The sequence below is a fragment of the Branchiostoma lanceolatum genome, chromosome 5 (genome assembly GCF_035083965.1).
Source record: "Branchiostoma lanceolatum isolate klBraLanc5 chromosome 5, klBraLanc5.hap2, whole genome shotgun sequence".
Lineage (NCBI taxonomy): Eukaryota > Metazoa > Chordata > Leptocardii > Amphioxiformes > Branchiostomatidae > Branchiostoma > Branchiostoma lanceolatum.
The window spans coordinates 25,608,648-25,634,643 of NC_089726.1; the positions used below are offsets into that span (position 1 = coordinate 25,608,648).

The window sequence follows — 25,996 nt, forward strand, 5'->3', positions numbered from 1 at the left end:
TTAACACTATTGTCCAAGGAGTGACTGTACATGTATTGTACAAAGGTACACATGGACTCACCAGACACTGCTCTTAGTTGTCATCTAATTCTGTCTCCTCCTCTTCATCTTCCTTCTCCCTCTTGTCCTCTCCTCAATTCCTCTGCTCTTGCACACCTATAGAAGTATAACACAATAGGAGTAATAAATTTACTGAGTCAGAATTATCTTTCTTACAGCTTGTGTTCCTAGAACCTTACAAATTAGTCAGCACGGGCAAATCAAACTTTAAACAGTTTGAGAGAGAAAAAATGTCCACTGGACGAAAACAGCTCTTTAAGCACTCTTAAAGCATGCTTAAAGATTCCGTTTTGGCACTGATTACGTCACTTTACGTAATACTTACGCGGGCTTTAATGTTATATTTACGCTATCTTTAGGTATGTGCTTAAACGTGCTTAGTGGGACCATATAAGCAACTGTTTAAGCAATGTAAACTTAGCTTAAATCGTAAATTTTACGATACGATTAAGCATCGTAATCTTTACTAAAATCTAGAGACATACGCCGCATTTAAGCCTCCGTAAACCGTACGTAGTGGCACTCATTTAAGCAAGTAGAATCAGCTTAAAACCAAATTTTTGGTCGTCGTAAATCTGTTGTAAAAATCAATATTTAAACTTTATCTAAGCTCAGTTAAGTTCCCTTTAATTCTGTTGTGTATGCTGCATGCATGTGTCTGTGCTTGGGTCTTTAATGTTCAGCATCATTTCAGGTATCATTTCAATTTGTGTATTTTATTCCAACGCCTGCTGCTGAGTCAACCCTATTTTAGCTCCGTCTTCAGCTTCTAGATCTTCAGGTCCACTCAACACGCCTCTGTTTTATCTTGAGATCTGCATTCATCACTCAGCCCTCATCCCTTCAGAAGTCTCAGGCGCCGTAGCCCTCTTCAGAAGGGTGGGAGGGGGTGGTCAATGACGTAGTTTCCTTCGGGCATACCATCCCAGCAGCCAGCTCTTTCGCCTTAACTTTCGCCTGTCCCTGGGCACCGTCTGCCTTCTGAGTTGACAAAACCACCACTATTCCTTGATATACAGTTCTAAGTGCCGCTAAGGGGGAAGTGGCACATCCAAATCCATGCAGCATTAGAGTCCACTCGCCGAGGTATTCCTTATTGCTGGCTGGGTTCAGGAAGTTGTACTAAAGACTATTTTCAACTGATCGCGCAGTTTTCCTCAGTCTGGTTTTAGAATCATGGCGAAGCGCACTCGGGTTCCGTCGAACTGTCCGTCCCCGAGTGAGTAAGACGATAAAGCTGCAGCAAGAACATACAGGTCCATACACTACCAAGCTTGGCCTTCAAATGAGAAATAAAATTTGAATTTCCAACGGAAAAGGAATTTGAATACCGGCATGAGTCTTGCTTGGTTCAATTCGCGAGTAGTGTGTATTTGTGACCATGATTTGCATAGCTAGCAGACACTGTAACAATGGCCTTTTTTATATCTATTGTTATTCGGTGACGGTTTTCCTGGGCATTTGACAATTGGACAATGGATGTTTCTACAGTCCAAAAAAGGTGTAAAATGTTTTTCAGTAATCGTCCACGTATCGGCTTGAAAACAAATTTGCCAGAAATTGTCATTTTGCTATCATCTAGAAAAATAAAACAGCGTAAAGCAGACACAAAGACGGACTTTCAAATTATCCAATTGCCGACTTTAAAATGTTGTTCAGACTTGCCAAAACAACGCCGCATTTCAAAATCTTTAGACGAATATCCTGTGTTTGGGTGCAGGGGAAATCAAGTGAGACGCTTTTTTGCATGAAATTCGATAGCTTTTAGTTTAGGGTATTCATTACAGAGCAGATAGAATGGTTATTAGAACACGGGAACTCTTCACTGCACAAAACAGGCTCTTTAAGCACTCTTAAAGCATGCTTTAGTATTCCGTTTTGGCAATCTTTAAGTCATTTAACGTAATAATTACGCGGGCTTAAATGTTATAACTGAAAACTATTGCAAGCGGCGAGTGCACACGGCTCGCGGGAAAATTGCTTGCGTTTAAACCTTTCAAAGTACACCAGAATTAGCAGAAAGATTGTCTAGACCTTTAGAAATAATACTGAGGTTTTTTTTAAAGTGTGGTGTGTTACATTTGTCGACTAAATTGTTGTTGACATTTGCCAAAACGACACCGCCACATTTTCAAACCCGTTGGTATGCATGCTGTGCGCGTTCAGGGAAACATTTGTGCGATATTTGTACACAATTCGATGGTTGCTTGTTCCTATCTCGAGTTAAATATACCACACACGCTTTACCAGATTGGCAATGTTAAGACAAAATGAATGTTACGTTAGGATATAAGACTTAGGCTTAGGGTTCTTACAGAGCGGGCGCAATATTTGTAAGAACACGGGAACTGTTCGTGCAAGAAGTTTGTCTCCCTGAAAACAAGCGGTGATCGAAGGCACACGGCTCGCGGGAAAAAGTGTTTGCGTTTAAACCTTTCAAAATACACCAGGGAGACCTTGAGAAATAACCCGTAGTATACTGAGGTTTTTGAAAGTGTGATGTGTTACATTTGTCGACTAAATTGTTGTTCACATTTGCCAAAACGACACCGCCGCATTTTTAAACGCGTTGGTATGCATGCTGTGCGCGTTCAGAGGAACTTTTGTGAGATACTTGTACACAATTTGGTGGTTGCTTGTTTCTATCTCGAGTTAGATAAACCACACACGCTTTACCAAATTGGCAATGTTAAATTAAAATGAATGTTACGTTAGGATATAAGACTCAGTTTTAGGGCTTTAACAGAGCGGGCGCAATTTTTATAAGAAAACGGAAACTGTTCGTGCAAGAATTTTGTCTCCCTGAAAACAAGCGGTAATCGAAGGCACACGGATCGCGGGAAAAGGTGCTTGCGTTTAAACCTTTCAAAATACACCAGGGAGACCTTGAAAAATAACCCGTAGTACATTGAGGTTTTTGAAAGTGTGATGTGTTACATTTGTCGACTAAATTGTTGTTCACTTTTGCCAAAACGACACCACCGCATTTTCAAATCTGTTGGCATGTTTGCTGTGCGCATACTATGGAACATTATATCTAATGCATACTTAAGCGACATTAAAGATTAAGTAAAGATATGTACATTTTAAAGTTGACGTTACGCAGTTCGTAAAGATAGTGTAAAGATGGACTCATAGTTGTGGCATTTAATACGTCTTAAATGTGGCTTAAATGTTGCTTAATCTTCTTTCAATGTTTAAGCTTCATTTACGAATCTCATTAAGCATGCTTAAATACCCGATTTGGTGCAGTGACGTCATTAAAGGTGGAAAAAATTATATGATATATTCTGAGCTGTTCTACATATTAATACATGTGCTTGAGTAGGTAACAAATGTAAGCCTACCTGACACACTGGGTTGATGCTTTGGTATGCGTCAGTCTTCTCTGCTGGTATGGGTATTAACTCTTTGTCATAGTTACAGGAAGCGGAATTTCCTGGGTTTTTTTTTCTGGGAACAGGCCAAAATCAATGCGTGCGCGGACGTCATCCATAAAAAAATTATTGGTGTAGCCTAATGATAGATTTCATGAGTCGTTAACGTTATGAGCTTTGCCTGTATAGATTTCTTCACTGTCAGACACTGATCAGTACAACACTATGTATAGCTGATTATCAAACTACTCGTACTTTAGACATTGTCTACCATGTTGGATACTAAACGTGCAACTGAATTGAATTCAATCCAAGGCACAACCATGGACTGCAGTCACGGATCTCGTAAGAGCATTCCACAAGCTACGCTCATACCGGCCTTAACAGAAACTCTTCTGATGAATGACAATCTGATGACGAAAGTAAATCATAGCCCTGCACTTCCAAACCTGCTGGAGCTGAACCTGGAGGATAACATCATCGCTGAAGTTAAAAGGGATAATTTCTTTCTACGGCAAAATATTCAAGTTCTTCGGATTGGAGGGAATGAAATCACTGATGTAGCCAGTTTTACTTTCGATTTTCTGAGCCATCTTGTGAGGCTGTATCTAAATCGTAACATAATCAAAACAATAGAAGCGTTTGGAGGAGTTTCTGCACCAAGTAGTTTGGAGATACTGGACTTACAGAAAAACAAACTCACGTCTATTTCGATCGGTACGTTCACCGGGATCCCGTTGCTTACGGAGCTCAATTTGTCCTCTAATAACATCTCAACCATAGAAGATGGGAGCTTCGGTCGTCTCCAGAAATTACGTGTCCTGTACCTTCATTCGAATCGCATCCTTAAGCTGACCAACGCAACATTCATCGGTATGTACTCCTTGAATAGGCTCTTTTTGAGTAACAACAAGATACAGAACCTACCAGATATGGCCTTCAACGGTGCCCCAACGCTCGAGGTTCTGGACCTGGCATCCAACGGCATCTCCACAATCAGGCAGGCAGCGTTCTCGGGACTGATACATCTTACTGCACTGCTCCTAGATAGAAACAACATTAGTTTTATAGAGGACGGCTTGTTTCGGGAACTAGTAAAACTGCATACGTTATATCTTCAGAACAATACGCTACAGGGCATCTCAGTATCAACTTTTATCGGCCTAGCTCCTGAAGATAGAACAGACAACACAGGTCTGGAGGTGAGTATCAACATTTTCCACATGACTTGTGTCGTGAGGATTAATTTCTTCACAATCGTATACAATCATATTGAGAAGATTATTTATCCTTCTCGACTGTAAGTTTCCCAAATTGAAATATGAGTCGATTTGTTACGGCAATGTGAGTGAGGGCATGCATAAAAGGCTTTGGGGGTTTTCGAACTCTACATCTGTAACTCTTAAGTTATAAAATTACTCCAGAGTAATAATCTACAGAGTCACACAACCATAAGTCACCGAAATCTTCTTGAAGTGGTTATGTCTGAAGTAAAAAAAAAATGCTGTATGTGGACCCAACGCACTTATCGAGAAGTTTAGAGGTGACCCGGTGTGCTTGGCTGAAATTAAAGACACAACTCTCTACTACTAGCTTCTTGAAACAATGAGACATCTCAATGATGACAAAAGAAGAAGATATAATTTAATATTATACAGTATAGATATAGCATGCAATATAGTCTAGAGGCAAACGCATTATTTACTCATCTAGGTGCTGTTCCTCGCTGTGAATCGACTCACAGCTGTCAGGAGGGATGATTTTTCCAGGCTCACAGCACTGACGTATTTGACGTTATACGTAAGTCGAATGTATCAACTCCTATTTGACTTTTTCGTCTTGCAGTAGGATGAAATTGCACACCATGTTTGGTCAATATTGGTAGAGATATCGACAATCTATTTTGTTCACCGTTTGTTTTGTTCCAAGACGATTGATAACTCCTGGTTTTAGTTTAGATAACTGTAACACGTCACTCCATGTGAACGTAGTTTGTAATGATTAATACGATGCCTTTATTGCACTGTTGACACCATTGAAAGGATGTAACAAAACTGATCATGTAGCCTTGGAATTAGCATATATCACTCTCAATTACTAGCACTGTGAAGAACCAATGTTATACCAGCAGTCAATGTTTATTGATAATAGTCAATCAATTCTAACGTACATATACGTACATATACGTATACATAATAAACTGGTATCGTCTAAGAAGTGTAAATGCTATAAAAAACTATTTTATAAAACGTTGAAACTCCACAACAGGGCAACAATATTACAAGTGAGGGACTTGAGGATGGTTCATTTCACAATCTTGGGAACCTTGTCTTCCTTGGCCTATACGGGAACGCTCTGACTAACATTTATGCAGGAACATTTGAAGGTAGGCAGCATACGTCATTCTTTTTTTTAACATCATAGCTTCATATCAAACAAAACTAATCCTCAACGACGATGATGCAGCGTATGCAGTGTACGTATAACATTCCAGACATGCGTCCGATAAGATTGGATGCTATCACGTGCACGAAAGTAGTATAGTAGGGGGAGAAAGTGGCGTATTTCGGGCGGCGCCATCGGGCGGTGCAGGTCAGGGGTCACCAGGAGCGGAGGGCACCGCCCTAGCATATTGTTAGACATATGGATATGATTGTTTTAGTGTTTGTCGTGTATACATAACGTGTGTTTTATGGTTATAATAAGAATGGACTTGCGAGTTTTAGCCTGAATATCCGAGTGATTGTCAAAATACAAGGCTCCACTGACTAGCACATGTTTATGAGAGAAGTTTATACCAAGATGTTAGTCATAGTTATCGGATATTTCTTGTCAAAAGACCGCGATGTACACAAAATGTCCGATAACACCGCCACACATATGTACGCGGCCGGACAGGGGAGCCTTGTCTCGACAAGCATACTGGCGGAAGCCGTGTCTCGACAAGCATACTGACATGTAGCCGCGTTGTACAAGAAATACCATATATCGACGACTAGAATTGTGACAAAATCTTCTCATAGAAACATGTGCTAGTCAGTGGAGCCTTATATTTTGACAATCACTCGGATATTCAGGCTAAAACTCGTTGTTTTGTTTGTCGGGCATGCAACAGGCCGCCATTAAAACCTTGTACAGAAGTGATCGTCCGCCGCGCGGTCACTTTCATTTCCAACGTGCCTCAGTTTTCAATCAAAAACTATCCTTACCTTCCGAGCTGATAGTATTTGCCATCTCACTGCACTGCTCAGAAGTCCAGATGATGTGATTTAGCTGAACTAGAAATGATTTGTCGGGTCAACGGCCGATTCCACAGGCCGGTGGGGGTGCCCGCGAAATGTCCCCTTTCCCAGAGAAATGTCCACATTTCTAGAGGAATGTCCGCTTACAACTGGAGGACCGTCCGCTTTCCTAGAGAAATGTCCGCTTGAAAGTCGAGGAATGTCCGCTTTTCTGGAGGAATGTACCAATTCTGGAGGAATTTCCAGATTCGATTGGTCGGGGTGACACATGCGATGGTGGGTTTCGGGATTGACCAGCAAAGGGTGAGGGAGAGTAAAGTGAAAAGGGGTAGGAAGACAGAAACAAAACGTTTTCGATCTGGCAACTGAAGAGTGAAAACGCCGAGCTCACGACCGCATCGAAATTGCAAGAGTGCAGCAGAATGTACAGCGTCGGCGATCACAGGCAAACAGCACCCATTTAAGGTTTGTGATATTCATGGAAATAAAAAGAAAACAAGAATCTTAATTTTCATCAATAACGAGAGTATTCTAAATGTTCATACACAGAGGTGTCGTGTCTTACAAAGGTCAGCAATATTGTGCGTCGCCAATCCGGGCCAAAATCAATAGGCGTCGGGGACCGAGAATATGTCTCACCCGATATGTTTTGCCCACTATGAAGTCATATTTCGGCGGAATTTAGTAAGACACACACTGCTCCAAAATTCGAATTTCAAGGAAAATCAGGGCCCTTACACACCCGTCAAATTCACCGTGTAATGGTTGTGTACATGGATTTCAGGGATCGCCGTGTCCGGTCCTAGATTTTTTCTTACACACCTGGACCTGGAAAGTGCATGGGAATTTACGGAATCCTTATACTTGACGTGTAGTGGAAAACGAATGACAAAAGGATGGCAATTGATAAACGGCCCTGCGTGCGTTCTAGGTGATAATTGCCTGTACATTACTGACTAATTATGTTCTACTGGTTGAAAGCTGAACAAAATGGCTTGAATTAACGTGATCTAATTTTCATGAGCGTATTAAAGGGGCCATCTGATATAAGCGAGATAGAAGCGTTTCTACCAGTTGCAGATCGTCCGTCCGAAAAAAATGGATAATTGGCGTCCCCATATGTTGAATGTCGTTGCATTTTGAAATCCACCTATGTCGACAATAAAGGTATCCAAAATAACTGTTATGACTATTGAGGCTGGGTTTTGTGTGTGCCGACATTTCCAACAGGGAGCCGCGTGATACGCCGCCAGATCTACGAGTTGATCTGTAATAAACAGTTGTAGAATAGTCATTTTCCTGGTGTGAACAAAAATGTTCAGTTCATTGCTTTGGTTGGATGTGTATTGTGTTGTCTGGTATGGTTTTTCTTAGACAGAAGCCACAAATGCCCAGCGTTAAATTAAAAAAAAAATAGGTGACCCGATTCAGCGTGATATGATTTCGTTAAGTACAAACAAGATGTACTGGCGATTAAGCTTTACATTGCAGTTCGAATGTTTATTGAGTTTTACAGAGATAAATGTTTTGATTCTAGAACAAATTTAAAAGCAACCCAAGCCGCGGCGACTCCGATGGAAAGGCTTATTTTACTTGTATATAACAAGTCTTCACTGGGCGTCCATATTTGGCCATGTAAATAATCGAACTCAATATGATGAATAATGGGGCAGTAGAGTAAGACAATTATATAACGTAACATTTAGCCTTGTGCGGCACGTCTACACTACCCCCCTCATTTCAGTGTTTAGCAGAAATAGATTTTCTTTGTTTTGAAATAAGAGAATTTGTCTCAAACCCACGGCTAAATCATACAATTGTAGTTCCAATGGTAAATGACGTAACGTCATGACATTTTCCCGACACGAAAAAAAAACAATGTGAAAAGCAAAACGTTTGGACTTTGTTTTATAATCTAGTAGATGGTATAAATGAACAACTGGCCATGGTCTATCTGATTCTGAAATCTACGAGTTGATGCAAGGACATTATAAAATGTCTTTAGTTGATGTGTATTGTGCTGTCTGGGGTTGTGTTTCAAAGGAAAAGGTCACAAACAATCTTGTTTTTCTGTATTCATTTTGTGTATAGACTGGGGTGTTTTTTCAAGTCACATAAATCTGGACTACAGTGCGTATCACTTTGATAAAAAGAAAGATTAACGTCACACGACACAGGCAAATTATTATCGACATAGGTACTAGTACTAGGTCCGTGTCTCCGTGCATAACCTCCATGGTACAATTTACACACACATGTTCATCTGGCAATGAATGGTGTCCATAGCTTTTTAGTAATATTTTTTCTGAAACCTGTTATATTTGAACTCGATATATTCAATTTTTTGTCGCTGGTTATATAGTCGATACTACGATTTACATACAACGTTTCTTAGTACTGCTAACCTATTGCTTTTTCAAGCTGTTGTCGATAAGACACAGCCGCATGTTTTAACACCTTCCCTGGCAGGTATCTTGTAACTGTGAAATACTAGTAATCAGGCCGTTCAAAACTAGATGTATACAATAGACATATCTGGCGTTTCACAGGTAATCGTGTCTATGTCCATGCAAATTATATAAAGGAATTTTGTACAACCAATAGCATTACTTCTGGGACGTGGTTAAAAACAGGGCCAATCAAGACAGCGCTCCTGTCATAATTTTCAAATATTTCAGTTGGCATTTGAGGAGTCCGTTTGATTGTGTGCAGATGTTTGTTGTTGCTATCCCTGTGTCTGGATACTAGCGTGGGTTATATTCAGCGATGCCTATTATTTGGAGCTTGGTTACTATTCTACGACGAGACTGAGACAAGGCGCCTGCATTGAATGCAGAACATCGCGGCATGGAGCTACCTTTCCGACGTCCTTGTAAAGCACTACAGCCAGGATTTTTGACTATATATACGGTTTTGCCCCGGACTTTTTGTCGGATGAAGAAATTACAACGGCGAGTCCGTCTGGATTGTGAAACGAACCTCATTCTAATAGGCCTATAGAAGCGGCAAATCATACGGACTGTACTACCTCGACAGGCTAGGTTTCAGTACGACACTTCTGCGCCACTCACGCCAGCCGAGAGCAGATGACGACGTCTTCTAGAAGCTAGAACAGATAGACACTGGCATTTCAAAGGACTACCCGAACAATCGCAATCCGTACAGCCAAAGACCTGGTGGTGAATAACATGAATGAAATGAATCATCTTTGTAAACACTGATATTCGATATTTCAGAAGGAATAAATGTGGCGCTATCACGATCGGTTAATAAAAACGTGAGAAATGGGGAAAGAGGGGAGGGGGGCAAAATCCAGTAAGGGGGGGGGGGGGCAGTAGCCTTGAAGCTGCTTTCCATGACAAAATCAATATTGAAGGCGTAACCGGGTGTATCCAGCTGGGCTGCGCATGCTAATTAGATGAGCCCCAATCGGGGAGATATTTAGGTGATAATTGCCGCTAAATTATGCACATTCAATCAACACACAAAATAACACACGGTGAATTTCCTGCTGTGTATAGCCATTTCAAGGGTATGTGTCCGGGAAATTCATACCTCTTACATGTCCTGTACACAGAAGTGGTCCGTTTCCGAGAGTTTTTAGGACACGTACAGGACGCGCCATATACACAGGTCGGAAATCCCCATATTTTTAAAGATTTGTAAATTTCCAGGTATGTGTAGGGGAATTTCTGACCAGGAAATCCGGCTTTAAGAGCAGTGACAGACACTTTTTTTTTTAAATGCAAGAGATGTATATTTATCTCTGTAAAATCTGACTTGTGGTTAACTATAAGATGATGATGGGCACAACAACATCGATATCAAAGCTTTGATTACACTATTTAATATGATAACGTTTTATCATAACACTTTATAGATTTGTGTTCGCCAAGGTAATAAAGATAGTTCCGCGATAGACGTCGACAGCAAAATCCGATGTCACCACACGCTTGAAAATGAGGCAGCCGCCATGGGCCGTGGTCGGACTCTGTGTGGTCCCAATGTGTGCCGATCGCGATCGCGTCGGACAGGTGGTGGCCTTGGACAGGTCGGTGAATGCTCGTGCCTATAGGGAACATTTTCGGGATCGAGAAATGGTCGCCATGACCAGGTGGTCACGTTGAAGAAGTGATCGCCTAGACAGATGTGACTGTAAAAGCGAGAGGTGAGGGAGAGCGAAGTAAAAAGGGGTAGGAAAACAGAAAGAAGGGAGAAGAGCAAAGATTGTAAGTATTGGAGGAAAGAGGTATAAGGGATGGTGTTTAGGAGTAAGTATTGGAGGAAAGGGGTATAAGGGATGGTGTTTAGGAGTAAGTATTAGAGGAAAGAGGTATAAGGGATGGTGTTTAGGAGTAAGTATTGGAGGAAAGAGGTATAAGGGATGGTTGTTAGGAGTAAGTATTGGAGGAAATGGGTATAAGGGATGGTGTTTAGGAGTAAGTATTGGAGGAAAGAGGTATAAGGGATGGTGTTTAGGAGTAAGTATTGGAGGAAAGGGGTATAAGGGATGGTGTTTAGTAGTAAGTATTGGAGGAAAGAGGTATAAGGGATGGTGTTTAGGAGTAAGTATTGGAGGAAAGGGGTATAAGGGATGGTGTTTAGGAGTAAGTATTGGAGGAAAGGGGTATACGGGATGGTGTTTAGGAGTAAGTATTGGAGGAAAGGGGTATAAGGGATGGTATATTACGAGTGTATGATAGGGTGAAAGGGTGGAGACCAGTCTTTACCACGGTAATACCACCCATATCTTAACCCGAACAGAGAGCAGAGTGAAGTGGGATTTGGTACTATCCCACCTCAAATGCACTCTGGGAAGGGGTAAGATATGAACATACCCCCACATGTCATTCTGGTGACGCGGGGCAGGGTTAGGAAAGGTGAGCCATGATGCGATGTTAGCGTCAAGATAATAGGGGCTTAGAAGTTTCAAAACAAACAAAAAAAAACAAAAAAAAGAGCCCTGCATTGGGGAAGCCTATCAATGAATTCAGGTAAAATTTGATTTTCATTACGAAGAGCTCGAGGTTTGGAACATTTTCACACAATTTTGATTTGGGGGCAACCTGGCATTTCATCTCTAGATACGAATAATAAGTGGGAGGGCAAAGGGTGTGTGCTACATGGGACTGTGGTGGCCAGTTGTGCCCTACAAATGTTTTGCCGATAGCACTTGGCGTTTTTGAATGGGAACGACCGAGCTGTAATTGCCGTGATGAATCAAGGTAACGTAACCTCATCAATTATCGTCCAATTTATTTAAAAAAAAATCTATCTTCAAACCGCGCGGACAGAGCCAAACGGGTAACCCATGGGAAGAAATATCAGCTCTTCTTAACCCTATCCAGACTGGGGGGGGGGGGGGCTAAAAGTGCCCGCGCCAACTTTGACATCTGATTACTGCCAAACGATGTATGCTACGACTACCAAACTTGGCGACTTTTCCTAAAATTTTGTTGGCAACAATTTCATAATAATGGTTAAAGTTTATCGTTTTTCATGTTGCCATGGCAACGGGTTTCTGACAGGCATTTTATGCAAAAATCATTAATTTTTTGAAAACAATGATAGTTCTGAGGTTTTCTTGCAGAACTACACTAGTTTTCCTACATGTATAACATTATATGTAACTAGATGTAACTCTCCTGATTTAATATTCATAATTTATGCTAATTTGTTGACGTAATCAGTCAAAATCCAAGATGGCGGACTATATCACTATTTCAGGTATCAGCAAGCTTTTTCGCCTTTAAAATCGTCAATACCTGACATTTTCTTTATCAGAAACATTTAGATTAACGTTTCTAGTCTATTTTCAGTGTCCTTTGGGGTCAAAAGTGGAAAAAAAGGATTTTTAAAAATTTCAAAATGGCCGATCCAAGATGGCGGATCCCAAGGGGTTGCTAACAACACATGACGTCACTCTAAGACGTCATTTTGACGTCAACGTACTTACCAATGACGTTGTATGCCTTTGCATACCTTAAAATGAATAATACAAACCGTTTTGTTTAATACCTTTAGATATTACGGGAATTCCCAATTTAGCCAATGAAATCACATCGATGACGTCATAATTACGTCATATTACGTCATAACGTCACCAAAATTACAGGAATTATAAAACTTAACGTGAATATCACTCCCTGCAAATTTGGTGATGATACATCATACCGATCGGAAATTATGAGGGGGGGGGCGAATCAGCCCCCCCCCCCCCCCCCAGTCCCAGATATACCAAAAAAGCCCAGTCTGGATAGGGTTAAAGGAATTGCGAGCTTGTTTTGTACTGAGGTCTATGATGAAGAATTGTGTGAGGGTTACCTCTTATCGTCCACTTCAGTCTTTCTCCTTCTAGCGTTATACTTGAAGAACATAAACCAGGAAAAAACTGCACATTAAGTGTCCAAAGTAGTCTACAGACAAATGATGGTAAAGTCACTTATGTTTGACCTGCCGTTTGCTTGACACGACGGAAGAAAACACTGTTGTGTAGTGAATTTTGCCGACAAGGGCGTTCTCGTGATAAACGCATGACCAGGATGTTTTGCCGCGTAAAAATGTACCACCGGTGCGGGGGTCGCCAAGTTTGTATCAAACCTTCCTGAATCAAGTAGGTTATTTAACCTCATTGCTACAACAAGTTAGAGTTTTAAACCTCGAATCGCCATAGATAGTTTAAATATCAGAGAAAGGCTTAAGGTCGGCTGCTTTTAACAGATGCTAGTTATCGGGTAAGTTTGAAAAACATGATGAAGTGCGCGGTCTCGAATATCATTTGAAATACGTCATGCATGACGTTTCCATGCATGTTAACTTGCGGTTACTGGTTCAGGAGTTTATCCTGTTATGTACTGGACGTAAACCGATTTATTGTTTTGTATCAATAAGAGTTATGATTAAGGATCATACTTGTGACGTTCTTTATTGCTCATGAGAACCAGCTTTGGTACAATACACATCGACATGTGGACATGACCCAAACTGGACAATAACTGATAGTGCACGATAACATGTCATGTTACGTTAGCTCGTTGCACCCTACGGAAGATAAAAATGAAACATTAAAAGCGAATGACATCCGCGCGTAACACTTTGCTTCTGTTCGGGCCTCGGCCTAAGGCCCTGTTATTACCACGGTAATACCACCCATATCTTAACACGAACAGAGAGAAGAGTGAGTTGGGATTTGATACTATCCTGGCTGCACATATAAAATTACGCTCTATTGCACTAAACAGTGTATCGAAAGGTCGAATTATTTACGCCCATGCTTTTTGCAACGACAGTGGTTCAACCAGTCCATTCCAAGGCCGAGCAAGATATAATTACAGTCAGATATTGTCTGGCGAGTACTGAATATCTTATATGGGGATTTCTTCAAGAGAAACTGCCGTGGTTTTTTCCATGGATCCAGGTGTCAGCTTTATAGAATCATGCCTTATATATACATACGTGGAATTTGTCCAGCAAAACTTAAGAGGCTGCTGTTCATGGATTGTTATGGAATGATATGATATTTGGTATATCGATAGGTTTTGGTAAGACAAAATTTAGGGTATATGTTGGGCGTCCTAGTGCCAGATCATTTGTACTGAAGCACAACAACCTGTTTTCTAACCTGTCACGCTGTGGTCGTGTTTTCATAGGGTTGGTGTCCCTGGAAACATTGCAGCTTGGAAATAATCCGTTTCGAAACTTACAGCCATTTACTTTCGCCAACCTGCCCGCAATGACAACTCTGGACCTATCCAGGTATGTATAAGTTATGAAATATCATACTATAGACATTTGAGCAATTTTATCACTTTTAAGGAAACGATGACAAGTATGAAGCTACAAAAATGTTATTCTAAAACATGACTGTAGACCCATTTCTTGTAACTCTTGGTATGTTTATGAGCTTGTGTCAATCAGCTTGCTTGATTTGACACAAGCCAATCATTTTGACCTAAATAATACACAGCTCTAGGTCGGATAATGACATTTTTCGCGATCAAAAAGACAAAGATTTTATTTAAAGTTCTTTCAAATGCAGGAAGCTCATCAGCTCATTACATCTTGATGTGTTCGCCAACCTAACGACAGTCCGATACCTGAATATTGCTGGAATAAAGAGTGTCTCACCACGTATGAATTTGCTAGTCACTATTTCCTTGGTTTTGTGACTAATTTTTGTCAAACCCATTTTAAGCAGTTAGTAGTATATGTCTGCATTTATATCCGACCATCTATATATCAAATATTGTATATATATATATATATATATATATATATATATACTATTTGATACATAGATTGTCAGACATAATTATACATACTACTAGCTGCTTGCAATGGGTTTGATAAAAAATAATAACAAAAACAAGTGCTTTGTTTTGTTTCTGTTTTTGTTTGTACAAACTGACAGACAGCCAGTAAAACTAATGTGAAGCAAAAACGTTATCTAGCTTTAAAGATGAAGTTTGCCAACAAAAATTTTTTTTACGTTGTATATTCTTCAATTTTTTACTATAAATATATCGGTAATGCCTAGCCTGTCATTGCATGGTTTTTATTATATGGTAAGTCATGTTTTAGCTAGAGAGTTTGGCCGACAAGTGGTCATGAGACGATTCCGTGCGAGCTCGACGTAATAGCAATAAAAAGACATGTTTTACCTGCAGGTGTGTTTCGGCATCTATCATGTCTCCGAGCGTTATGGGTGGGGAACAGGCTTACCTGCGATTGTGATACACTCGACATGGCGACATGGATTAATAGAACTGGTACATGTTTATCTTAAACTACGCTGGGTGAATCTTCTAATCAATTTTGCAAACGCTCATCAATAGTGTTTTACTCTAGCATGAGTACCCTTTCGTTTTTGACGATGTTGTGGATATGAAAGCAGAAAATGTTGTTAGCCGAATGGTAAGGCTTGTAAACACGCATTTAAGTGCTTACATGTTCGATTTCTATCACTGCAGGCTAGACGTTGAGTCCTTGCGAAAGTCACGTTTTCACTAATTTCATCACCCCACTCTGCTGAAAATGTGTAACAGACATAGGTTGGGGATGTAAAAATTGCCCTCGGTAGAGGAATACGGATAGCTATACTTTGCCCAAAACACAGGGCCCCTACGGCCTCACAAAAAAATTGTTACTTCGTCTAAGCAGGACACGTTATGGATGTGTTTTGTTTCATTTTGTATGCAGCTGTGGATGTTCGGCAATTTGCCTCGTCGTCGAAGCCAGTAACCTGTTACAATCCACGTCAGTTGAGGCGAGTTCATCTCGCGAATCTACAACAGAAGGATCTACTAATGACCTGCCCAGCCACAACCGATCTTTCATCAACAGATTCTACTGTGCAGATTTGGTAATGTTTTATCAGTGCAGATTGAATGCATATCTTATTCTTAACGAGAAAGTTTTATATCAGAAGATAAGGATTTGTATGCTTCGATTGTGTCACCTTACCGATTCTTTATTTTTCATCTAAAGATAATATGATTATCGATAAAAGCTTCTGACCTAAAATCAAACTATTCTATGATATAACAGATATGTATGATATGATTTTGAAAAAAAAAATATTTATGATGTGATGTCATCTGTCATGATTACTTAACATTTGGACAGCCCAACACCGTCTCCTACAACTGAAGTGATGACGTATTCTGGTCTTGTGACAACTCAAAGTTCGAAAGCGCCACTTTCTTCATCCTTAAATACAAGACAACCAGGAACCTGTCCCAGCCCAGAGAACGTCACCATACGGAACGTGAAAGAATCTCGTGCTGAGATCGAGTGGTCTCACGAAGGAAAAGCCGTGAGTACGGATCTGACAGGGTACGTTATTCAGTACCAAATCTTTGGGCAACAGTCGTGGATGAAGACACAAAAGATTCACTCAAGTGGTCGTTACTTTACCATACTGGATCTTCTTCCTGACACGCCCTACCAAGCCTGTGTGGCCGTTTTCTGCAAAGATGAGCTAATACAGCCAGAACCTTGTGCGTCATTCACAACGCTACAAACTTCGAAAATCGGATCTCAGCCAGCACCAGCAATAGTAGTCGGCTTGGCCGTTGGTATTCCTTCGATGCTGATCATCCTAGGACTTGTGGCGGCAGGTGTCATTTTCCTGAAGATGAGAGAACGTTCATCTGCAAAACATGAGGCTGGCCACAAACCTGAACGTCCTCAACGCAAGGTATTTAATTTGCAATTCAACGAGTGTTTTTTTTTTAAATTCTGTTCCGTGTAACAGTAAGTCTCAATGCCAAGTGCTCTTCGGAGACCATTCAGTCTAATTCCTTATAGTTGTGTGGCCTCTTAGCCAGGATTAACATTTTCAAAAAATGAGAGGTACCAAAAGCAGGTGAGGATTCCTTGTCACTGTTTCATAAAAAGTACTCAAATAGGAGCTAGCGATTTTATGTTATTGTCGAAACCAGTCATAACAGCCTCTTCGGCGCATGGTGGCCGACAGTTTCAAGTCTGACATGGTGTATTGCTAGCACGAAATTGTTACATATGTTACATAAAAATCATTAGGATTGTGATTTCCCGAATTCTCCTAGCGTACTCAGCCCATTTAAGGCCTGTGACACCTAAGGGTTGGCTAGGTTAGCAGTTATTTGACCATAACTTTTGATGTATTAATCTGTTTTCAACAAAATTTGGCCAGGTGATGTAAATACCAAATAGTTAGAATATCGAAACAAGGCAATTTTCAATCTCATATATTTGGGGTGAAAAACTCACTTTTTGGTGAAAAAAATGTATATGTTATTGAAAGTGCTTGTGCCCACTATGAAACGAGTGTTTAACAGAGTGATTTTTTTCTGTAGTAATAGATATTATCTTTGAGATGTCTAAAATGCCTGGGCCTCTTGACTGCATACCACTGTAAGGCTTAAATTTGGGGCAAAAATAGACTTTTTCGACAATTTTGAGCATTTTGTACAATAACCAACACAGCGAACAAAAGCAAGGGAATCGCAAAAAGGCCCGGTTGTATTCAAAAGGACTAAAGCTGAAAGGTGGATCTGTACAAATTTCGCGACAAAACTGGTATCCTGTAGTGGGCAGCAGCCGATGAAACACCACTTGCCTTACGCAAACTGCAGTCCTTTAGGCCTGTCACAGGCAATTAATGGTAAGTAAGACACGTACGTTATATGTTCAACGTAACTGTTAAATGCATGGTCGTATCAATACACAACTTCGATGACAGTTAGTATTATGCGGTACATATGAAATACATCTACAATTCAACTTGATGTACAATGATTTTAGTTTAGAAATAACGATTTTAGTTTATTGTCCGTCTCCAGCTGATGTATAAATGCCCGCCGTTTTCGCGCCAAACCAAAACCCGGGGGGCCGTTCGAACGTTCGAACAGTCCTACCCAAAGTAGTTAGTATGCAAAATATGTTATAAATTCCTATTTTTGCAAAATAACGTTTAATGCACTGTATCATTGGACCATTCTGAAAACGTTACCTGAGGTCACTGATAGGTTCGAAATTTATGTTCGACAGAAATTGTCACAGGCCTTTAACTACCTGAGTAGAGCCATCTTATCACACATATTACGGACGATTTTCAGTATTTTGTATCAAAGTTGAACTGCAATTTACAACACAAAAATGGACTTATCCAATTTTTTTGCTAATCAACTTCAGTCTTTGTTAAGGAATGTGCAATCCACTGCTTCCGCAACGTCGCGTTATGCAGGCCGATGGCGACATGAGCTATCTGCAACCTATGATCCACTGCTCACTGAGTCACGTGTCATATCTGCATAACGTGACGTCACAGAAGCATTGGATTGCTCAATTTTTTGACAAAGACAGGAGTTGATCAGTCAAAAACTTGGGTAACTACAATGTTTGTTTTGGAATTGCATTTCAACTTTGATAGAGAATGTATTTTTAAGTGGAATTTCCATCTTACATACTACAGAATGCGGATCAAAGCACGGCAGAAGATGCAGTTGGTTTTAGTGATGACCCACCTTACCGCCTCATCAACGATAACCAGCGTACGGGTCATGGTCAGGGGAATAATGAGTACCGAAACCCACGATTCGTAGTTGAGCCTGTAGCCGGGAAAATCACCAGCTCGTATCTGAATCTCGGGGAAGCGACGGTCGTCCTGAACTTGACAGGTTTGTCTATCTGCTTGTTTGTCGCTCTTCCTAGAGTCCTCTAGAAATACGATAACGTAAAAACACCTTTTTTTTAATCACAACTTGGCATACTAATAGTAAAACAACTCATTACTATCATTACATTATCTTGCTAAGAAAACACCTGACTGTAACATGAATATACAAATCTTATCTAAAATTACATAAATGTATTTACGTAAGAAGTTGCTAACTCACACATTATGTCGATCAAAACCTAACGATAAAACCGCCTCATAAAGGTCAGTACACTATAAGGTCACGACAGAAAGTAAGTTGACCAGCCTGCACGGTTATTACCTTACATGGCACGAAAAAGGTAATTAAGAGTCATTGCAGGAGAAAACCAGGCAGAGGTGGGAAGATGGGGGTCGGCCAAATCGACTCAAACTTTGTATGTGTGATAGGTATGTGGAACTATGAACCGCCATATAATTAAAACCCTCCAGCTATTTTTCGTTATGGCGTTCTGGGACCACCCTCCGAGACCCTCAAAAATCCAACAATTTATGGCTGAAAATTACTGAAATTGCAATTCTGATTAAGATACGATTATAAATTTTATATATTTCATATAGCATGGCATCCCTAGTTTTAGTTGAAGGTGAAGCATTGAAATCAAGAGGGTGTCGTGGAGGTTACCAGAACCGATGAAAACGGAATTTTCATCTCTTCGAATTTTAAGGGGAATCATCTGCCCTGGGCAGTGGCTTTGGAGAATGGTTTTACTGTTGCTGTAGAGAGGAACATCTACTGATTCAAAAACAAGCGTCGTTTAATTGGGCCACCAATAACGCGAGCCGTGAATGGGGGCTCTTTATGGGGATTTTTTGTCCGCTATCTTTGATTTTGACCGTGGACGTCATTAAATTAGCAAAATTTATGAATATTTAATATTGAAAGTTACATTAGATTACATAGGATCTTAATAATGTAGGAAAGCAAACTGGTAGAGCAAGAAAGCCTTGAAATCTCATTGTTTAAACCGAAATTGGTGATTTTTGTAAAATATGCCTGTCAGAAACCCGTTGCCATGGCAACGCAAACAATGATAAACTTATACTATTACCATAGAATTGTTACCAACTCAATTCTAGGAAAAGTCACCAAGTCTAGTAGTCCTAGCACATATCGTTCAGGGGGTATAGGACGTCAAAGTTTGCGCGGGCACTTTTACACTACGAGAGACTGTACTTGCAAATGGCGTATAAAAAGCCTTTTGTACTTTGGATACTGTCTTTGCCACTGATAGATCTGCTTGGCAATTAATCCTCATACACCCGAGTGGTGTCATTTTTTACCCCAGGCGTGGATTTTGACGTGCTATTTGAACATGCTTGATCTGAAAAAAATTAATTCTGTGACTTTTTCAGTAGACATCTTTTCTAACCTCTCATAATTTCCTAAGGAGATGGGTACAATACTGTTTACGTTATATAGGAAAGTCAGTGCTGAGTCCGCTGGGGTCATTTTCGACCCCAGCAAAAATAATGTGCTGTTTTTAAGACCTGCTCTGAACTACTTATTGTATGACCACCAAATTCTCAGAGGATGATGCACATGTGAATTAGTATAACAATAACAAATTTCATGTCATAATGACGTAATATAAACGTCATTATGACGCAATTTTTTTGGGATTCTATCCGCCATCTTAGATTTTGGCGGATGACGTCATCAAATCAGCATAAAATGTCAATGTTGAATCATAAAATTTACATTGGATTACATAAGATGATAACAATGTAAGAAAATACATTTGGCGTACCAACAAAGCCTCGAAACTTCATTGTTTGAACTGAAATTAGCAGATTTTGTAACATATGCCTGTCAAAAACCCGTTGCCATGGCAACACTAAAAACGATGTTGTCCACGCGCCCAAATAGACAAACGCACGCGGTAGCTTTCTACCGGGTCGGTTCGCAATATTTCCTATGACTTTTAGGACCATATAAGCTAAAGGAGAGGTATTCCCCCGTTTACGTAAAGCGCGCGAAGAGAACGGTTACAAATTGGTGTTAAAGTAGGAAGTAGGGAACAAGTAGAAGAGGTAAACGGGGCATTTAAGCTTAGGGGGCAAGGTCTCGACCGCTTGTTGTATATAGAAGTAGAAAAATGGCACATAATACAGAAAAAAAATTCGACAGTTACTGTATACCGAAAAAACTTCGCAATTAATAAAAACATTGAAACACAACATTTCCTATAGGTAAACGGGGCATATACGCTTAGGGGGCTAGGTCTCGCCCGTTTGTTGTATATGTTGTTTATAGAAGTAGGGAAGATGCCGTTTGTTTTTAGCCATCCAGTATACAAGGCGTAAGATAGCTGTGTTTGTCTCAGCCGCGGGAAGTGTGATAGACATATAGTATCAAAAAAAGGAACCCGATTTTTTTTAGTTATAACAGAAAACTGTCACGGCACGAAATCCGGTATTTAAGCATGCTTAAACGCAATCTTTTCCTACATTCACGGAATATCCATCACGGAAAGTTTTAGTGTCTTGAGACATTCAGTAATCTTTCGTCCATCTTTATAATCTATTTCCGTCACGATTTCCCTACGTTTATGTGCCGTTCACGCAGCCTGAAAGACTACCTAAAGCTATACCTTCCCTAGTGTTTTCCGTAGCCTTTTTATGAGCTTAACGTGATAAAAAAACACGAGCTAAATGTGCTAAAAACACGAGCTTAACGTGCTAAAACGTAGTCTCTACAATAAGTTTCCTATTCATTATACAGTATCTAATTTAATCCTTTACGACGACTTAACTTGCTATGGCTAAACAATTCCGAACCCTCACATAGACACTCAGGTAAATATGAATATGAAAGGCAACAGGGTCGGTAAAAGTTTAGAACAATATTTAACATTTGAAAGATGATAACACTGCACAAAAATGTGTTACTTCACTATAGCGAGACCCCTCGCCAGCTTTACGAATATGCACATACAAAATGGAATAAATAATTTCTAATATGGACTACCAGTTTCAATTTTTTTTAAATGTCACCTTTTACCATATCATTAATAAACTATTCAGGCTATTCCTTACCCCAACTACTAACTATTACAATGTGCTTCCAAGTTTCAACCCTAGCTAACTATTTCATCGACACCAAAACGTAACCCCTAACACTAACTAACCCTACGTCTAAGTTTTCTTTCCTCCCATATCTTATTAGCCTCTACCAGGCTCGGCGGATCGCTAGGAAAATAGTAGAAATCGGCCAAATAGAGTGAATTGTAATAATACAATAATTCTGGGTTGAATAACACTTACTAGGTACTTGCGGTTTCGTCATCGCTCGTCATATTCTAACTTGTACTTGACGCGGTCAACGAGAGATCAATCTCACATTGTCGGTAAATTCTCCCTTCACCATTTTGCACCATTTTCAAGTCCACGATTCCGGTCCCAGTGTTGGGTGAGACGCCAGGGATAGTTCCTATCAAGACAGGTAGACAGGTTCCGATTTGACTCGTGCCGTTGTTTAACCTTTTTCTCCACTGGTACCGGGTGGATTAGAAGATACAACAAAGTAATGATTTCCCCGTCCCGAATCGCGTGCCCGCATGCCCCGTTCAGCATCTCCATCCTACTCCGGATCCGTTTCACCAAAATCTAATTGGTTTCACCAAGGAAGTATAACCCTATGAAACCTCCTTGGTGTTACCAAGTTGTACAGACTGATGTCCTTGTCCCAGCTTTACGTTTTTCCGTCCGGGTTCCGGGTGGATAAGAACAACGTCGTGGCCATAACTTCAAACTTGTGGGTTGAAACGACTGAGTTCACACTTCCTTCATAAGCTGTCTTCGCTGTAATACCTGTCTCTGGGATATTCGGTTAATTTGAAAAAGCCACCCTTGTCTCTCATTGGGTAATACCCTGTCACATGGCATTCCACTAGTAAATATGGAGATATGCATTACCATCCCAATGTACCGCCCCAGCTTGTTTACGACTTGACACTGTATAAATGTGCAGTTGAAAAGCATACGTCCTTGCGTTACACTTTTGCCCCGAACACAGCAACTGACGCCATCGACAATAGAAAATAGTGTAAGCGGCGGTCTTTCTAGAAGTTACTTGTAAATTATAAAAAGGAAAACTGCGTTAGAACACGTGTTATTTGATGATCTTTGATACAAAACAAGGAACAACTAGAGTTCCACCAACACATTATCTTCGCCAAATAATCAAGGCTTATTATGGAGAGTGATTGATTTTTACGTGCTTATGACCCCCTGCAAATTTGATCATGCACCATACCATTTGGAAGTTATGATGGGGCGAATGAGTCCAGTCTAGATGGGGTTAGAAATCATTCGGTGGTACAGATCTAGTATATGTGTAGAGTGTGCTGATACAAATGTATATGTTATAACTGGTCATGCAAAAATATGAGTATGTTGATATTATATGGACCACAAAGGTTCGATATTGCAGTATTGTAAGTTGAAAGTGATGATGAAATGGTACAGTCAATATATATGAATAGAATAAATCTTTATTCCATATCATGCACATTTTGAAAGACATAGTACATGTGACTTTTCCGCACCTAACAGTGGTGCAGTTTTGATACAGTGTACTCTCTAAGCAGAGGAGTGGGTCTGGCTGGTTTTTGACGTGTTTTTAGGTGTTTTTGTAAGGCTTTCTATTTTGTCCCCTTTTCATTATGTCGCCAATCGTGGTGAACAAAAATGCCTAAACTGAACGTGTTAAAAACCAGCAGGACCCACACCTCTGCTTGGAGGATAGTTTATTTATTTGACCTACATGTACGTTTATGCAAGGCCATAAGGTTACATGACCTGACAGTCCCATGTCCGATTATGAAATGCAGTGGGTTAACAAACTTACCTTTCTAATTATGCAAATTAGCTCCTGATTTGCATAATTATTCATTGACTATGTAAAGCACCATCTGAGCTCTGTAAATACCAAATATCAGGACGATCTGTCGACCCCTTCTCAAGTTATTCATGTCCGAATGTCAAAACAAAAACACCCACTGCAGTTCTTAACAAGCCGCTAGGGGGCCCAAATTTACAGAACTTACTTTCTGTGGCATGAACTATCTACCAGACAAATATCATGAACATAGCTCTTTCAGAAAATATGCCTCCAAATTTTGAACCTCTGTTGCAGTACCTTAGGTGCCCACTAGAAGGCCCATTATCGAACTTGACCTTCCTTTCTATAAACCCTACCCATCCACTAGATATCATACAGATCCATCAACAGCTTCTTGAGTTATGCTGGCGACATACAAATACACATCCACACAAACCCCGCTGCAGTACCGACGGAAAATACAAGGGGAACCATTTTTCAACTTGACCTCCGTTTTCACAACATCTACACACCTGCAAAAAATCATGAAGATCCGTCAACGTTTCCGTCTTTTTTTTGCCTACATACAAACACAAAATGCAAAGTCCGCTGCGGTACTGTTGAAAAACGCAAGGTGGACCATTTTCGAACTTGACCTTCCTTTGCACAACCACTACACACCTACCGAAAATCATTAAGATTCATTGAAGCTTTCTTGAGTCATGCTCCTGACATACATTCAGACCCACCCAACAGATTTTTCAACCGAAAACATAATCTTCTCCCAGTACAAGTACTCGGCGAAGATAAATACACAAATCTGCCAAAACGTGCCGGCGGCGCGGTCTCGTTACGCGGACTGAGCCAATTTGTGCGGCGGCAAAAGACAGTATGCCCGCCGACCTATAGATTAACAATCCGGGGGAGTTGTTAGCTCAATGTTCCGCGTTGTTTTCTAACACTTCTTCTTCTCGTGTCACCACTTCTGCTACACGCTCCCTCTCCAATATTCCGCCACTGCAAGTCCACTTGGGGTCAGGGCTTCAAGGTCCTCTCTGGTGCATGGCTCAGGTAGGAGGGGGCAGACAAGGAGGTGTTCCATAGTCTGCTCCTGTCCGCAGTTACATGCCGTCTGTCCATCTGGACTGAGACCTCACTTGTTCATAAGGGTCTTGCACCTTCCTGTGCCTGTTCTGAGGCGGTTGAGACATAGCCAGGTTGGCCATGCCTCCTCCCCCCCTGGAGGAAGGGATTCCCTCGGGGGGATGGTGAGTTTATGTGGTGCTGTCTGGAGGTGTTGAGACCACATGGCAGTCCTCTGAGACGCTGCACTACCTCTGAGTGGTTCAACCGAGTGCAGGAAGCTATGTCTCGATTTAAGTCTCTTTTGTGGGGGGACATGCTGGTAGAGTACGTGTGTGGGTCGCTCTCTTGTTTGAACTTCTCTCGTTGTGCTGCCACGGCTCTTCTGATGTGGGGGGGGGGGGCTATACCGCACAGTAAGTATAGGTCGTCAACTCTCGTGGGGCGTAGGCAACCACAGACGGCCCTACAGGCGGAGTTCAAGACTGGGTCCAACTTCGTGGTGTGTGTTGATCTACACCACACAGGGGCTGCATACTCAGCTGTAGAGAAACATAGTCCGAGGGCTGTGGCTCGTACAGTACTGGCATCTGCACCCCAGTGAGTGTTTGCAAGTTTCTTGAGAATGTTGTTTCTGGCACCCACTTTCATTTTGGTATTCAGGACGTGGTTCTTGTATGACAGGGTCCTGTCTAGGGTGACGCCAAGGTAGACTGGCTTGCTGGTGCTACTCAGCCATTTGCCCTGCCAGCATACTCTCAGTTGGCGGTTTGCATCCCTGTTTTTTTAGGTGGAAGACACTCACTTGCGTTTTGTCAGGATTGGCCCGCAGTTGGTTGGCAGCATAGTATGGGGTAAGGACTGTTAGAGTATTACTGAGGGTGGCCTCTACTTCGTTGAAGGTCCTTCCCTGTGCACTAATGCTGAGGTCATCAGCAAACAGGAATCTCCTGGTATCGGGATGTACTGGTTGGTCATTGGTATAGATGTTAAAGAGCATGGGAGCGAGGACACTGCCTTGAGGGAGGCCGTTTTTCTGTCTTCGCCATCTGCTCCGGTTGCCATTAAGGTCTACAAAGAACCGTCTGTTTGATAGTAGGTTCTGGATCAGTTCAGTTAGCCTTACGTCCTTCGTAATATCGAAGAGTTTCTTGGTGAGGATCCTATGGTTTACGGTGTCATATGCTGCAGAGAGGTCCACAAAGACGGC

General features: G+C 41.0%; 1 protein-coding gene across 1 annotated transcript in view; it reads left to right on the plus strand.

Moving 5' to 3' along the window:
* LOC136435853 (leucine-rich repeat-containing protein 15-like) overlaps positions 1-25,996 on the plus strand; it is a 50,254-nt gene that overhangs the window by 11,553 nt on the left and 12,705 nt on the right. The window contains exons 3-11 of the mRNA XM_066429569.1: positions 3,753-4,639; positions 5,151-5,237; positions 5,706-5,823; positions 14,329-14,434; positions 14,718-14,809; positions 15,346-15,447; positions 15,878-16,040; positions 16,304-16,877; positions 18,636-18,840. Of these exons, the coding sequence (XP_066285666.1) occupies positions 3,753-4,639; positions 5,151-5,237; positions 5,706-5,823; positions 14,329-14,434; positions 14,718-14,809; positions 15,346-15,447; positions 15,878-16,040; positions 16,304-16,877; positions 18,636-18,840 (2,334 nt within the window). The remainder of the gene's footprint in view (positions 1-3,752; positions 4,640-5,150; positions 5,238-5,705; positions 5,824-14,328; positions 14,435-14,717; positions 14,810-15,345; positions 15,448-15,877; positions 16,041-16,303; positions 16,878-18,635; positions 18,841-25,996) is intronic.